Below are 15,723 nucleotides of genomic sequence, written 5' to 3'. Positions count from 1 at the left end.
TGATACAGAGAAACGGTCATAAATTATTTTATTTATGTTGAAAATCACGTTTAATCAATTTGGTATTAGTGAGTTACATAGTAATGTAAAGTTTCTTTACAACAAGCTGTTTATTTTGCGTCCTACATTCGATTTCCCAAACGAAAATAGTGTGAAGCGTGTCACGAACTGTCAAGAAAGAATGTCAATCAATGTCAATAAAGTCAAAAAAAGCAAACTTCATGACAGACCACATGAAGACCAAAACAAACTCAGAAAAGAATATTATTATAAATTAAGTTTAAGTTTAAGTTTGTAAGAATAATATCTAGACTGTAAAATGTCGGACGACAAGTCCTCCAAGACGAACGGGCTAGGGCCCGATCCTATGCAGCGTTTGGCTTCTTTCAAACCACCCCGTGATCTCACGTTGGGTGGGATAAAAACCAATAAAAAAGTGTTCACACCGAATTTAAACGTGTCCAGGAACAAAAACAAAGGGTGAATATGTTCATTTATTACTTACGCAGTGTAACATTTCGCCAATCCGATGTTTATGTTTCACATTCTTTAGTAGATCTTGCATGATAAATGGCACAAACGCTGTTTCGTACCTCCCCTATTTTTAATAACGAACATACAGAAACAGATCGAAAGGGTCGTCTAGCTGGTACATAAGTACACCCATAATAAAATCAATTCAATGCCCACAATCTCTATTTGATAAGTGCTAGTTTATAATCTGTCTTACTCATACATATCTATTTTATATTAAAATACTTGCAGCCCATCAAAACCACAAAACAATCAGAAGAAAGATGACAAAGATAGAAAGGACAGAAGAAATGATAGAAACAAGAACTTCAGAAATGGACCCAACATTATCAAATCTAGTGGAGTGTTCTCAGAAGGTAGAATTTAACTTAACTAATATAAACCCTATACCAATCGACAATTGTTCAAAATGACACATGAACCTTAACCAATACAGAAATTATTCTAATTGTATCTGTTAAATCACTCAACTATCCTAAGGACTTTTCATATTTAAAAAAAACATTAAGAGCCAACATTTTCCATCACAACGAATTAAAAAGCAGTACATATTATTAAAATTGCAAGAAATATTTATAAAGTAGTATGGTAAATAACTTTCCAGGTTTGGGCAGTGCTGAGCGGCATTCCTCTCGATCATATGGCAGGGAAGCCTCAGATACAGTACAAACCATGCAGAAACCTACTATTAGAGTTAAAGATGTTATAAAGGTAATATTTACATAATTATATATTAGTTTCAAATCTCTAGTTTTAAATTACATTATTATCTGGAGGTGGAATTCAGCTAGGAAAACATTCTTTAAAATAATCCTAAGTTGTAAGTTGTCGATATATTTTACCTATTGTGAAATCATTAGTTGCTTACTTGGAAGCTACTCAAGTATATCAAAGTAATTATGCCTTGCCTGAAGCAGGAAAACCGAATTCTATATAACATTTGTGGTCACTTCTTGGTGACATTATTGGTTGCCTCTGGTGGCTAGTCTTTTCAGTCAAAAGAAGTCCACTGCTAGACCCTATAGGTCGCCCACAGCTTGCCACATTTTTCAGTTCACAGTTTTCTGCATTCCCCATCCACCTGTGTTCCCAAATTAAGAAAATAGATAGATAGATTATTCTTTATTGTACACCAGTAAAATTAACAACACAGGACATCACAACACACAAAGTACATTACAAATCGCAGTCTTATCGCTAAATAGCAATAACAAAATATAGTTATTCTAATCCTCAGATTGACAGAGAACTAGAAGAGCAGAAGATAAAGTCAGTTTTTGGTGAGTCCGGCAACATGGCTGATGAAGACAACTGCGAGGACTTCAAGCATGTACTCGAGAGGGATGCTCCTATCAAGCTACCTATGGATGATGGTGGTATGTACAAAATCTTTATAAATATATATTGTATTTGATTATGGAATTTTTGAAGGATTAATAATGTTGTCAGATCACTAGGTAATTAAATGTTAGTACTTTTTTATAGTTAATGTTGATAATGTTGATTGAATGTTGTTCATACTCAATATATGTATAATTATTATTAGTTGTCAGTTCCATATGCTGTAAATTTCAGTTCTATGTTGGACAATACCATTATGTTGAAATTTTATTTAGAATAAAATTATACACTTTCAGATATTCTAGATCACTTATTGTTGTGAATTTATACATTTCATATTTTAAAATACCTTCTAGTATGGATAATTATTTTCTCCAAGCAACTTACCCCTTTCTTCCAGAATTTTTTAAACTAAATTAGTTTGACCATAGATGTCTAACATAGAGTGATGTTATTTATAGGCTGGTCCAAAGTAAAACCGACCGTGAAGGTTAAACAGGAGGTGATCGTCAAGCGCGAGCCGGAGGACGACTGCGGTACTAATTGTCGCTATAGCTTGAGTTACACGGTCATGGGATATATGGGCTTTATTTGTAGATATTTTTGCAAATAAGTCCTTATAATCGACGATTATGTTATACAATTATTTCCCATGATTTTCTTTCTACAGAAGATCACTTTTTTCTTCCTACTCCAGACATAGAACTTCAGAATTGCTCATGCAAAGCTTAGATAAAAATAAAGTTACCCTTTTGGCTCTGATTTGTAATACATAATAATAAAAATTGCCCATTTGAAATAGTTTTTTGCTCAATTATTTAATCTATACAGTAATAGCAAAAGTTAAGATCATGAAGTCAAAAATGATCTTGAGGGATTTAAAAAGTCATGTCTCCCCTCAGAAACCTTTATTCAAAAAACCCTCAATATAAAGACCTCATTATCAACCTTATCTTCATATGCATAGGACTTATTTTTCAATGTTCATAATCTGGTTTCCCCTAAAACCGTGAACCGCGTAACTCAAGGTACAGCTAAAACATTACATTTGCAGCCCCGACCGCCGAGCGAACTGTTTCCATCGGCGAAGGACCGGCTTTAGCATACAGCAGACATACATACATACTAGTTATTAAGTTTATATGTACAGATAACACATCAAGCTATTATAATCTGTCAAATTTCTTAACTTTATTCAATTTAATTCTATGTTTCGGAAAGCACGATAAACTAGTGGTTCTCGGCTGCCATTTGAACATCTTTGGCAGTCGTTACGGGTAGTCAGAAGGCAGTAAGTCTGACACCAGTCTTGCCAAGGGGTATCGCGTTGCCCGGGTAACTGGGTTGGAAACACTGATATAGTTATCGGCACGAATCTTGAGCTCTGACCTACATCTGCGCTGAAGTAATTTATTGGGCCCCTTTTGTGGTATGAAGTGAGGCGCTTGGGCGGGCTAATGCGGTGATTGGCCCGCAGTGCATCGCGTCATAGCCGGCACTCGGGATTGGTTCTTTGCTAATAAATCACTTCTGCGCAGATGTAGGTCAGAGCTCAAGATTCGTGCCGATAACTATACTCAGCTTTATCCGGTTAGACTGGAAGTTGACTCCAACGTAGTTGGGGAAAGGTTGGGCACATGATGATTTTCAACTTTATCACTAAAGTATAAGGATCAATATTGGAAAAATTTAATACATTAGAATAGCTTGAAGTGCTGTCGACTGTACACTTACAATATTTCGATGCATTCCTTGTGTTTTCGAAATTATGGTTTATTTTGTATTGTTTATTATTTTAGCTGGATTTTACTAAATGTATCTCTAAAATGCGCGTTGAGTTCAGACTGTCTAATTCGTAATATTTATAATTAATTGTTGTATTGCTAATACATTATATATTTTGAACATGTACTCTTGTGAAACTGCAGGACATGTACTAAAATCCAGTTAAAGGAATATTATAAACCAAAAGGAATAAGAAAAATCAAAGAATTGTAAAAAATATGCATTGTACAGAACTTACCAGGAGTATGACAGATTTTGGTTTTTATTATTCCTTTTGGAATTGAGTTTTACTACGTTAAGACAGAACAATTTGGGATCATGATAATTTATTTTTAAGGCAATGTATATCATCCAAAAATTCGCTTGGGAATTTTTTTCTTCATGCTTGTATCACAAGTTTGCTTAAGTAAACCCTATTTATACCAAAAAGCTAGAATCTTCTCTTGACCGAAATATGGGTTTTTATGGATTATTGAAACATCACTCAATTTTAAATGGTCATACGATAAATTTCATTTTCTTAAATAATAATTGGTAAAAAACTATGGTACATATAAGCTTTCGGTGGTGGCTTGTCTTAAAATCGACTTTGTCAAGTAAAGTTTTGATATAAGTTTCATTGCAGTGTTGAGCGAAGTGGAAGAGAAACCTCGGCCGGACATCAAGGAGGTGTTTGAGAACACTGATGTAGTCAATCTGCTGAGGAGTGAGAAGCCCACACTTATATTGTTACAGGTAAGGATGTACTGGAACTTCTGATTAAGCATTTTTTGGGTAAAAGGCTGAATTTTGAGTATGTCCCAGTAGTTGAAAGCAAAATTGCATTTCGAGTTTTAGAAAGCATGATACAAAAAACTTACCAGATTAAAATGGGTATTTTAGACCCTACATTTCTAACTAAACTATTTAATTTATTTATCTTAATTAAGTAAGGCTATAAAATTAATAATCGTGTCTAGTGGTATTTTATGTCGGATAGATTGAGTGGACCACCTTTGTAAGACGACTAGAAAGTCACAGTGTATATGTGTGATAAAATTTTGGTCCCAAAGTCGACATAACTTTACGCAAGTATTACCTAACTTATGTTTGTGTCTGATATTTCCAGTTACCAGATTCGCTGCCAGGCCGCGGTGGTAAGGTGGACGATGACGCTCCCAGACGTAAGATAATAAACGATGAACCTTCCACTTCGACTGGCGAAGAAAAGGAGGAAAAACCAGTAAGTTTATAGAATAACTAGCTTCAATCAGCGGATTTACCTATGTCCTGTGGGAATTACTTCGCGCACCCGGATAAAAGGAAGCATGTAGATTTCGACGATAAATATGCTACCTTCCAATGGAAGCTATTTGGGTAGTCAGATTCAATAACTTACAATTTTAGAGGGGATGTTAATATTTTTTTATCTTTTTGGGATATGGATGGGATTCCCTAGAAAAATGCATTATCATGACCAAAAATGGCATAGCAAAAATATGTCCATATTTGTCAGGTGTGGGGTTCGAACCCACGCTCCCTCTCGGGAACCAGAGCTTAAATCTGGCGCCTTAGACCACTCGGCCAACCTGACATGTCGACTGTTGACGAAATACTAGTACTACTCATTGGTGATTCATAACAGCATGAAATTGGATCGTGAGACCAATTGGTTATTATGCATTGTGTTACATTTCATTATGAAAATTAGTTCATAACGGAGAAATTATTGAAGCATTACTGTTAATTTGTTTTATTATTACAATATCAGATGTAAAGTTCGCGCCAAACTTGATGATGGCAACTAATTTCCGAACACAATGGGTGGAACACGAAACAAGTCTCTATACGGTTCCTAATTACAGGTGGACAACAGATGTCGACTGCCAGATTTAGAAGAAGGTCGTATTGGAAAACTTTTAATACATCGGTCTGGACGAGTCAGCCTCGCGTTAGGAGATACCATGTTTGAAGTGAGTGTACTTTTTATTTATGATAGTTTAGGTAGAAGTATGAAAGAAGATAGTTGTTAGCGGGCCCCTTTTACCCAGTAGGCATGAGCCCGTGGCCCACGCTGATTGGAGGCTACCTACCATTGACTTTCTCAGTTCACAAGTCCGTGGTCGAAATCATTCATTCATCTTCTCAAAATTGTTTTGGAAGCTTTCAGTTTCGCATTTTTTATAATCAGCCTGGTCTTTCAAGTAGCCCATAAAGTCTATAACCAAACCACGATAGTCCTTAGTATATTAAATTCATTAGAAAAAAAAAAATTGATAAGGCTGTCATTTGTCTCTGAGAGTAAAGGCGAAAAAGTTACATAAATGTATGAGTATTTTCCTGATGAAGAATAAACATAAACTATCCATATCCTTAATTAAACATTACCCCAATTGCTAAAAGACACAAATACCATGTTCCAGGTATGCATGGGAACAAAGGCAGCGTTCCACCAGGAAGTGATGTCAGTGGGCACAGACGAGGCGTCGCGCTCCGCCAGCCTGGTGGCGCTGGGCGACCTGCAGCACAAGCTGAACCTCGTGCCGCACTGGGAGACCATGTTCCAGCATATGTCTGTTTGATGACAAATATATTGTGTAGAAAATACTGGTGTTTTTATTTAAATCTACCAAAAAGGTGATGGAAGCCGGCTCCAAGAACATACATAGTTGGATAGTGCTCGGGAGATGGTGACCAAAAAGGTGGTCTTAGAAACATGAAGGTGAGAAAAAGCCAGCCGCTTGGTGCTAGAGGCATTGGAGACCATGTTCCTCATATGTCGGTCTGATGCCAAATATATTACATAGAAAATACTGGTGTTTTTATTTAATTGTTCCTCATTATACGTTTTAAACTCAGTTTTACCTTACGGACATGTTTACCACCAATGAAGGTTGTGGTGGTATTATTAGCAAAGTTGAGTAAAAAGCTGTTAAATGTGTAGAGGAAAAGGCAGCGTTCCACCAGGAAGTGATGTCAGTGGGCACAGACGAGGCGTCGCGCTCCGCCAGCCTGGTGGCGCTGGGCGACCTGCAGCACAAGCTGAACCTCGTGCCGCACTGGGAGACCATGTTCCAGCATATGTCTGTCTGATGACAAATATATTGTGTACAAAATACTGGTGTTTTTATTTAAGTTTACCAAAAAGGTGGTGGAAGCCGGCTCCAACAACGTAGTTGGATAAAGCTCGGGAGATGATGACTAAAAAGGTGGTGGTAGAAACATGAAGGTGAGAAAAAGTCAGTCGCTTGGTGCTCTGGGAAAAATTGGTAGACCATGTTCCATCATGTCGGTCTGATGTCAAATATATTACATGCAAAATACTGGTGTATTTATTTAATTATAGCAAAAAGGTGGTGTTATTAGCAATGTTGAGTAAAAAGCTGTTAAATGTGTAGGGGGGAATAGGCAGTGTTCCACCAGGAAGTGATGTCAGTGGGCACAGACGAGGCGTCGCGCTCCGCCAGCCTGGTGGCGCTGGGCGACCTGCAGCACAAGCTGAACCTCGTGCCGCACTGGGAGACCATGTTCCAGCATATGTCTGTCTGATGACAAATATATTGTGTACAAAATACTGGTGTTTTTATTTAAGTTTACCAAAAAGGTGGTGGAAGCCGGCTCCAACAACGTAGTTGGATAAAGCTCGGGAGATGATGACTAAAAAGGTGGTGGTAGAAACATGAAGGTGAGAAAAAGTCAGTCGCTTGGTGCTCTGGGAAAAATTGGTAGACCATGTTCCATCATGTCGGTCTGATGTCAAATATATTACATGCAAAATACTGGTGTATTTATTTAATTATAGCAAAAAGGTGGTGTTATTAGCAATGTTGAGTAAAAAGCTGTTAAATGTGTAGGGGGGAATAGGCAGTGTTCCACCAGGAAGTGATGTCAGTGGGCACAGACGAGGCGTCGCGCTCCGCCAGCCTGGTGGCGCTGGGCGACCTGCAGCACAAGCTGAACCTCGTGCCGCACTGGGAGACCATGTTCCACCATATGTCGGTCTGATGACAAATATATTGTGTACAAAATATGTGTTGATTTTATTTAACTTTAACAAAACTAAACTTGTTAGTGTACCTAATAAATGAAATATATCTATCTAAAAAAAATCTTCACCACAAAGGTGCTTTAAAAATGTGAAGGTGAGGAAAAGCCAGCCTCGTGGCACTGGGGAGGCATTCCATAATATGTCTAATGTAAAATATATTGTATAGAAAGTATGGGCTGTTTTTATTTAACTTTACTAAAAAGGTATTAAATGAGTAGAGGAAACAGATCTTCTCACCATTATAAGGACATTTGGTAATGTTAAAACAGAAACAATGATGTACAAAACTCTACCCTTCTCTTTTGCAAAATATGAGACAAAAGTAAACCTCATTCATGCAGTGCACATGCAAATTAAGTTGGCTAACAAATGTGTCAAATGAAATATTTTGGTTGAATTTCACTAGAAATTCAATTGTCATGAAAACTGGTTGACCTGGACTTGTTAAACAGTTGAAAACTCTAGAAAGGACAAACAGAAATGAAGATTGACTCTTACATAATATTTTATTGTACCTAAATTATTTACAAAAAAACAATCTATTATTGAATTTCCTAAGCATTAGCACTGGCTGCTTTCTCTTGCTTTCCTTGGTTTCTGGTTATCTGTGTGTCTCTGCCCTCGTACTTGTTGCCCTTCAAATCTATGGCAAAGTTGTAGTCTACGGGATTTGCGATGGCATGGTCTATGGCTGCGTCAATTGTCTCTGGAGTGATGAAGGTTTTGCTCAGTTCCTGGAAAACAAATAATTATTTTAAATAAGATTAAATTTTTTTGGACTCAGAAAATAGAATTCATCATTATTTTTACTAAGGGATTGATGATAAATATTATTTAGCAAAGTCTACCTCTGAAATAAAAAGCTGTATAAATAGCTTAGCTGTAGTTTTAGGTTTGATCACAACAACATACCTTCTGTTTTCTGATTTCCTCGGCTGCCTTTGCGATCTTCGCTTCCTTCAGCTTATCGAGGGCTTCCATTCTCTTCAGAGCATACTCTTCCAGCGCCGCCACCTCGTGTTTCCTCCTCTCCTCCCTCTCGGCGGCGACCTGCTTGTTCCAGCTGTCGTTCAGCTCCACGCACTTGACCCACTCCTCGGCCTCTATGCGCTTGGACATCTCAGAACTGGCACTCTCTCGGGATGACCGCTCTTTGATCATCTCCTCATGGTAGAATCTTCTAATAGAACGCATTTGAGTCTTGTAGTTATTGTGCAGCCGCATCAGCTCTAAACGCTCCTCCTCAGGTATAACTGGCCGTTTGGGAATGCGATATATTTTACTTTTGGCGACGGGCAACCATCTAGGTTTTCTGTGTGCCTCCATGCTCTGAACTAGCATTGGCCAGGTACGCTTTAGTAGTGAATTTTGAGACAGCATTTTCGGTTACCTTTTCTTTTATTATAAAAGTAAACAAAGTATTATTTTTTTGGAAGTCCCCTCGCAGTAATCACATAACCTAAAATTACATTTTATTTGACAAACAAATGTCAATGTCATTTGGGTTGGGAAAATACGGAAATTCCCAAAATAATTTCTGAACAGCTATTTTGCTCATGTCTAACAAAATAATAGAAAGAAATGCTTTTGTTTTCAGGTTCTGATATAAAAAAATCCAATATCCAACTTCTCCAAATGCAAGTAATATAACTTGGTAAAGAAGAAAATATCGATAAACATACATTATGGCTGGTTGTTGGCATAATCGCAGCTGATAATTAGTCAGACAAGTCAATGTCAAATTTGTCAAACAAACGGGCTTGAGCGTGAGCCGGTTGCGCTGTTTATTTACATTAAAAATCGATGATTACATGGATACTTATTAAAAACCAAGATGATACGCATTTCTGCTTTAAACGAGGAATCGGAGGAGGAGAGTGGATCTGAAGAAGAAGTGACACGGGAGGCGTCAGAGCAGATAGCATTTCAGCAGTATACAAAGGCTTTGGAGCTTCAGCGAAAAGGTAATCTCAAAGATGCCACTCAGTTACTCAGAGACCTCCTCGACACGGAGCTATTGCATGAAGTGCAAAAACCAGCACCAGGCGAGAAAGTTCCCGGTCCTCTGTTTAATTTAAAGTATTTATCGTATAAAAACCTGGCGACTATGTTGAGCGTATCTGAGGAAGTAGATGCGGCTATAGAGGCTTACTGTGCTGCGTCAGAGCTTGACGATACGGATGTCACCCTGTGGCACCGCCTGGGACAGCTCTGTATGCGCGCCAAACGCTACGAGATGGCACTGCGCGCTTTCCAACACGGCGCAGAGTGCAACCCTCGCCACTGGCCTTGTCTCGACAAGATCATCACCCTGCTCCTAGGTCTTGACTACAAAGAAGAATGCATTTCAACCATATATGAGGCATTACAACTAGATCCTGGATACTTACGTGGTCTAGCTTACCGGAAACATATCTACACTGTCTATCCCTATATAAAAGACTTTATGGAATATCTTAATCCTATCTACAAATGGGATGAAAAGGAAGATGATCCCTTTGATGATGAAAAGGCTTTGAAACTGTTAAAAGAAGCAGAAGACATCCATGAAATATACCTTGAGCAACAGAAAGCAGAGCAATTTAAGTATGTGTTACCAGACTTGAAGTTGGTTAAACCAGTATCTAATTTAAACTGGAAATCAGTTGGTGACTCTCTCGTTCACATGCACCACTACATGGCTGAACATTATTACAGCCATGCATGCAAATTAGAAATAGTTTATCAAAAAGTAGATAAAGATGAGACTATGGAAGTGTGTGAGGAGCCTAAAGAACCAGAACCAGAGGAGAATAAGATTGAAGAAGCTGTCACAGACACAGAGAAGAATCCTGAAAATGTCTCAGAGAATGAAAATAATGATTTGTCAGACAAAGATAAGGCAGCAACTGATACTGAAAAGGTTGATGCAGCTGAGAGTGATGTTGAAATGGCTCCTGAAGCCCCTGAAACTCCTACCGACAGTAAAATACCCAAGAAAACACCTGTAAGAAGGAGAGGCAGTGCTCTCAGCTTCCTACGGATGTGGGAGTGGTGCAAGCGAAAATCTGGGAGAAAAAAGACAACAGGAAAGCAGGATCAAGACAATAACATCTATGAGACACTTCGCAAAATGGTGCCCATTTATCTAGTCCCTGAAATGGTTGAGAAGAAAGAAAATCAGGCTAGAGAAACTTCACCAGATATAACAAATCTTGACAAACTATTTGAGGAGAAGGAAAAACCTGAAGAAGTTAAGGAGTATTTTGGTTCAGAAGATGAACAAAAAGATGTAAAGAATTTTATAAACAAATACACTGAAAACAAAAGGGATATCATTGATATATTAAAAGATTACCTTATTATCTTAGCTGGTAAGTGGAGGGAGAAGTGGCCAGAAGGTCTGCCTGATGTGTTTGTTGATGCCAACAAATGCTATCTTACACACATAGATATTCCTTCATGCACCAGTGATAATGATGAGGACTTGCTACATTACACCAACGTCAACTTACTTGTAGAAGAGTTTACCGTCAATGAGAAGTTCAACGCAAATGTTCCAGATGACAAGCAACAACATGACTTGAGCGTCATTGAAACTATAGGCATCATATTAAATCTAAGGCCACAAATCTTTGATACTACAGAGTGCTTAGACTTGAATCTACGGTACCTCTGGGTAAGGCTACACATACAGCTGTTGAACAAATGCAATGAATTTGCCTTAGATTGCTTGCATCAGCTCTTATTCGAATTTGAAGCCATGGGTGAACATCATGATACATACAATTTAAATATTGTCAACTTCACATTCAAACCAATAGTCAATGAGACTGAAGTTTTTGCTGGTATAAAGTTCCTCGAGAGAAATAAGAGGCTTGCCACAGTCATGGATTTATATGAGAGAGGCAATTATGACGAGGTGTTATCAATAGTGATTGATACTTTTGATCACTGTAAAACAATGGCCCGGAATGAAGAAGACGTAGCTCTAGATTTTGCAGTACATTTAGCTGTTATATTAGACACTTACTGGGCTTTAGATAAACCTGATGAATGCTTCAAATGGTCACTGACCTGTCTACACGAGGCTCTTAAACATTACTTCCGATTCACCACAGGATCTCCAGAATATGATAAGTGGACCCTGACAGTTGTTAAGATCCTTTGCTGTATGGAACATATTCTCACAACAGAAGGCTTGACTTGCTTAGATACTGTAACTCCAAAGGAACTTAGTCAGGGCTTAGAAGACCTCATTAGAGTTATTGGCCATCAAGTGGAAACCAATGCATCTGAAATGCCTTTCGGAACTGTCATTCCATGGATTATTATGCATTACATACTTCAAAGGGAGGAGGATCAAGGGAGGGCTAGAATAGATACGGAGAAAGATGAGGGCGATGAAGTTCCCAATCCTATAATGGTGTTGTTTATAGCACATGAACAGCTTGGCAAAAGAGGTTGGTGTTGTAAGTCTGAAGGGAGACTACTCTATTTTACTTTAGACACGGTCGTGCCGAGGTTGCGATCTCCTTCTTTAGCTAAATCTCTGGAACAAGTTGTTCAGTACATGGAGCAGTGTGTTTACTGTTTATTTGGACACCCCGGAAGAAAGAATAAGATAAAATACCTTGTTGACCACAATGTGCCGGCTGCAACCTTAGATTGGAAGAGAGCTCAGCAGCTTTACGAGATATTCAGACCGCCAACATTGCCGGCCCTCGAAGGCAAGCTGCCTGGCATCACAGCTGACTCGGAACAGTTGTTCCATAAGATATTGGCACTGTTGCCGCCCGAGTGTGACCCTCAGAAATACCTTCCGGACATCGACAAATTCATTAAAGGATTAGAAGACAAATTACCGAACACTACATCATTGTTACCTTACAAAATGCGGGATATTTACTTTTTATTGGGAGATTATTATTATAAAAAGGAAGAAGTAAAATTAGGAGTGAAGTTCAACAAGTTAGATGTGGCCGTGAACAATGATAGAGTAGAATCATGGGCGAGGATATCTCTCGCCAAAGCCGTTAATTTAGATCGAATGCTGAATTCTTGTAAAAATCTCAATCATGAAAGAGAATATTTGAATCCTGCAAAAGCTGTTATACGTTGTTTCAAAAGGACCGTGGAGCTAGATCCCACGCTGTGTCACATGTGGACGGAATATGGAATGTTCGCTTATTCAGTTCACTCGTTTTGCTCACGGGTGCTGAAACAAGCCAGCGAGTCATTGAGTATGGAGGATTTTGAATCTTTAGAAAAACAAAAGGAAGATATGTTAGACACGACACAAAAAAGTTTCGTTACTGTGCTGAATGAACTGAGCGACAACAAGGAGGCGCAGACCAGCCACGAGGAGGAAACATGGCTGCACTTCTACATGTTAGGCAAAGTGGGCGAGAAGCGCAACAAGCCTCCCTCTGTGTACTTAGATTATTACATGAAGGCTGTGAAGAGTTTGCAAGAGAGCGACGCTACATATCCATTGAAGATTAATTACACGACCCCACCGCATCTATCCATTGAAGTGTTAGAGATGCACTATCGGATTCATGCGTCTATTTTAAAATACATCGAACAGCATGAAAACAAGCCTATACCTACATCAGTGGGCAAGGTGTTTTTAACGTGCATCGATGAATGGAAGAAGGGTCCTTTTACGAAAAAGACAAAAAAGGATGGTGGCGCAGAACTGGAAACAAACACAGAGCCCAAACCTGCGGAACCTATTCACCCGGCGAATATTCTCAAGCGATCTATAAGCGACGCTGGCGAGGAAGAGTCTTACGAGGCTAAGAGACTGAAGATGGAAGCGGCAGCAGCAAAGGTTAGGCGATCAGCTTCCTATGACACTGAAAGGACGCCTAAAGAGCCTATTGTGCCGAGTACAGACGTCGCTCAAACAAAACCAACTGCGGCTGTTGAAGAAAATAAACAAGAAGTCATTGTACTTGACGAAAAGTCGCCGCCACCGGCGGTGCCGCCTGCACCCGCTCCAGCTGAACCCATCAAAGAAATAACACCGGAAGGAGAAAAGTCCGACGAGAAGAAAGACGCGACTGACGGCGAGAAGAAAGGTGAAAGTTCAAGCAGTACGTCTTCCACGTCCTCCTCAGACTCCAGTTCCAGTGAGTCCTCATCAGACAGCAGCAGCAGCTCGAGTAGTGATAGCGAGAACTCTTCAAAGTCTGCCAACGACGCCAAACCTCTGACGGACGATGAGATCATGAAGATCGTGTCGGCCTGTCTCGACGCGCTAGAAGACTGCGCGAGTCGCTTCCCGCCACATTATAAGGCTATATACAGACTTGCTCACTACCACTTCTATTACAAAAAAGGCAAAGACATCGAACGGTGTCGAGATCTCATGTTATCCAATTTCACTTCAAGATTAGGTCAGAAGTTGGGAGGACTATTTAGTGAGAGAAAACCCTCAAACTTTTTCAACAATATTTGGAAGATACCTCCACAAGAAATAGATAGACCTGGCGGCTTCATTTTCCACATGAATCGCTCTGTCCTTCTTACTCTGGAAATATTGAAAGAGATAGATGATCATAAAACTCTATTAGATCTAAGTTTACATTTGAACAGAACGCCTGATCCCGATAAAAAATATTTACGTGACTCCGACAGAGAGGAGTTGGCACAGCAAGCGTTCTCACTCTGTATCCAGTCTCTCAAAGGTCAGCTGACTAAGTTCAGCCAGCAGGCGGACTTGAAGAGCAATGAGGTCGAGCGGCAGGCTCTTAATAGTTTAATGTTGGATATCTACAGAGCATATCAAAGAGCTCAGAAGCAGCCAAACTCTAAACAATTCACGAACTTACTAATTGAAGGTTACAAGCTGGCTACAAGCGAGACGATCGCCGAAAATGCAAATCTTGTCGACATCAGCATGAAGTACTGCCAGAAGTTAATTCAGAAACTGAAGCATGAAGCGACGATGGCTAGTTTGGACAAAAGTCAGAACGCTCAGAAAAAACAAGCTGCTAAGGCTGCTGTTGCTGAGACTGTGAAAGCTACGACTTCGACTGCCACTGCGCCGTCGAAGCCTGAACAGAAGGCTCCACCAACTTTAACATCAGCCGCATCAGCTATAGGTACTGGTTTACCGAAACTGTCGGCGCATGACATGGCCGCCGCGTTCCAAAGCTACTTACCTATGTTGAACGATCCCGTGCTCTCTCAGCAAGCAGCAGCCGCTCTGTCTTTATCTACCTACCTATCTAATATGAGCCTCGCTGGCTACCCGGCATTGCAACACAATTTACAATCTACCTTACAAAGTAGTCTGCAAAATTCGTTCCAAGCAGAATTCTATCGCCAGTTTCTTGGCCAGAGTTTCTCATCGTTCATGCCGCCTGTGAAGAAGCAAAAGCGGGGTCCGAAGCAGGGGTCAGTGCGCCAGCCAAGTAACCCGCAATTGAAAACATCAAAATCATTCACTGCGCCTTCTATGCCTGCAGTAAGCAAAACGGCGCCAACACCTGTGATAAGTACTCTTCAGAAGTCAGCATCGACTCCTCTGACTCCGAGTATGGGGACGGTGCTACAGAACTTACCTGCTTCAATGAGTGCTAATCTTTCATCATTCGGAGCGGCTCACTCTACATCTCACGCGTCGCACACGATGCCTGCGCAGGCGCACATGTCGACTGCATCTACCGTGAATGCTGCTATTCACACGAAGCCACCGATGCCGCACCAGCAAGTCAGCCCTGGCAAGACATTGCAGGAGAAACTGGCTGAACGGCAGAAACACCATCCTATATCCAAGAGTCACGATATAAACGCGTCTATAAGTAAACTGCCATCTTCCCTCACTATCACCAAGACTTCGGTTCCTAAGCCGGTGATGAAGAAGCCTGATGCTAAGAAACAGCTGCCCTTCACGGAACGACCCAAACCCATCACCTCGGACGAGGTCATTGTACTCGATGATGATTAGATTATGATTTATATTTATCAATCAGTAGAAATTAGACATTACATTAAAATATATTATGATTATACACCTTTTGATCCAATAAATTAAATACAATCAG

The 15,723-nt window shown here is 39.8% G+C and overlaps 3 protein-coding genes and 1 non-coding gene across 5 annotated transcripts; 2 read left to right on the top strand and 2 right to left on the bottom strand.

Annotated features, from left to right (window-relative positions):
- Nucleotides 1–214: 214 nt before the first annotated feature.
- LOC110376785 (DNA-directed RNA polymerase III subunit RPC4) lies at nucleotides 215–6,244 on the top strand. 2 transcript variants are annotated; one of them, XM_049837482.2, is made up of 9 exons: nucleotides 216–480; nucleotides 766–890; nucleotides 1,139–1,245; nucleotides 1,772–1,910; nucleotides 2,337–2,411; nucleotides 4,286–4,395; nucleotides 4,769–4,882; nucleotides 5,505–5,612; nucleotides 6,063–6,244. In XM_049837482.2, the coding sequence occupies exons 1-9, from the start codon at nucleotides 320–322 to the stop codon at nucleotides 6,219–6,221; spliced, it is 1,098 nt and encodes a 365-aa protein (XP_049693439.2). In that variant the 5' UTR covers nucleotides 216–319; the 3' UTR covers nucleotides 6,222–6,244. The 2 variants fall into 2 exon arrangements, with proteins under 2 accessions (XP_049693440.2, XP_049693439.2); XM_049837483.2 differs by lacking the exon at nucleotides 2,337–2,411 and having other exon boundaries at nucleotides 215–480.
- Trnal-uaa (transfer RNA leucine (anticodon UAA)) lies at nucleotides 5,150–5,233 on the bottom strand. Its single transcript has one exon. It is a non-coding gene; the product is annotated as a tRNA-Leu (tRNA).
- Nucleotides 6,245–8,174: 1,930 nt separating the features above from the next.
- Nucleotides 8,175–9,173, bottom strand: LOC110376788 (small ribosomal subunit protein mS26). The gene is made up of 2 exons (XM_021335380.3): nucleotides 8,600–9,173; nucleotides 8,175–8,421 (listed from the first exon to the last, which is right to left on the bottom strand). The coding sequence occupies exons 1-2, from the start codon at nucleotides 9,065–9,067 to the stop codon at nucleotides 8,242–8,244; spliced, it is 648 nt and encodes a 215-aa protein (XP_021191055.3). The 5' UTR covers nucleotides 9,068–9,173; the 3' UTR covers nucleotides 8,175–8,241.
- A 244-nt stretch (nucleotides 9,174–9,417) lies between these two features.
- LOC110376751 (calcineurin-binding protein cabin-1) lies at nucleotides 9,418–15,722 on the top strand. The gene has a single exon (XM_021335331.3). It carries the CDS (start codon nucleotides 9,522–9,524, stop codon nucleotides 15,624–15,626), a length of 6,105 nt encoding a protein of 2,034 aa, XP_021191006.3. The 5' UTR covers nucleotides 9,418–9,521; the 3' UTR covers nucleotides 15,627–15,722.
- The last annotated feature ends 1 nt before the right edge of the window (nucleotide 15,723 follows it).

This window comes from Helicoverpa armigera, chromosome 23 (genome assembly GCF_030705265.1).
Source record: "Helicoverpa armigera isolate CAAS_96S chromosome 23, ASM3070526v1, whole genome shotgun sequence".
Taxonomy (NCBI): domain Eukaryota; kingdom Metazoa; phylum Arthropoda; class Insecta; order Lepidoptera; family Noctuidae; genus Helicoverpa; species Helicoverpa armigera.
This window is presented reverse-complemented; position numbering and strand designations above follow the sequence as displayed.

Excerpts from the sequence above, each read along its gene's own strand:
- LOC110376785 (XM_049837482.2), top strand. The coding sequence starts at position 320 with ATGTCGGACGACAAGTCCTCCAAGACGAACGGGCTAGGGCCCGATCCT. Across the intron at positions 1,246-1,771 it reads GAGTTAAAGATGTTATAAAG|ATTGACAGAGAACTAGAAGA; the intron begins GTAATATTTACA and ends TCTAATCCTCAG. Across the intron at positions 2,412-4,285 it reads CGAGCCGGAGGACGACTGCG|TGTTGAGCGAAGTGGAAGAG; the intron begins GTACTAATTGTC and ends GTTTCATTGCAG.
- LOC110376788 (XM_021335380.3), bottom strand. The coding sequence starts at position 9,067 with ATGCTGTCTCAAAATTCACTACTAAAGCGTACCTGGCCAATGCTAGTT. Across the intron at positions 8,422-8,599 it reads AGGAAATCAGAAAACAGAAG|GAACTGAGCAAAACCTTCAT; the intron begins GTATGTTGTTGT and ends TTTGTTTTCCAG.
- LOC110376751 (XM_021335331.3), top strand. The coding sequence starts at position 9,522 with ATGATACGCATTTCTGCTTTAAACGAGGAATCGGAGGAGGAGAGTGGA.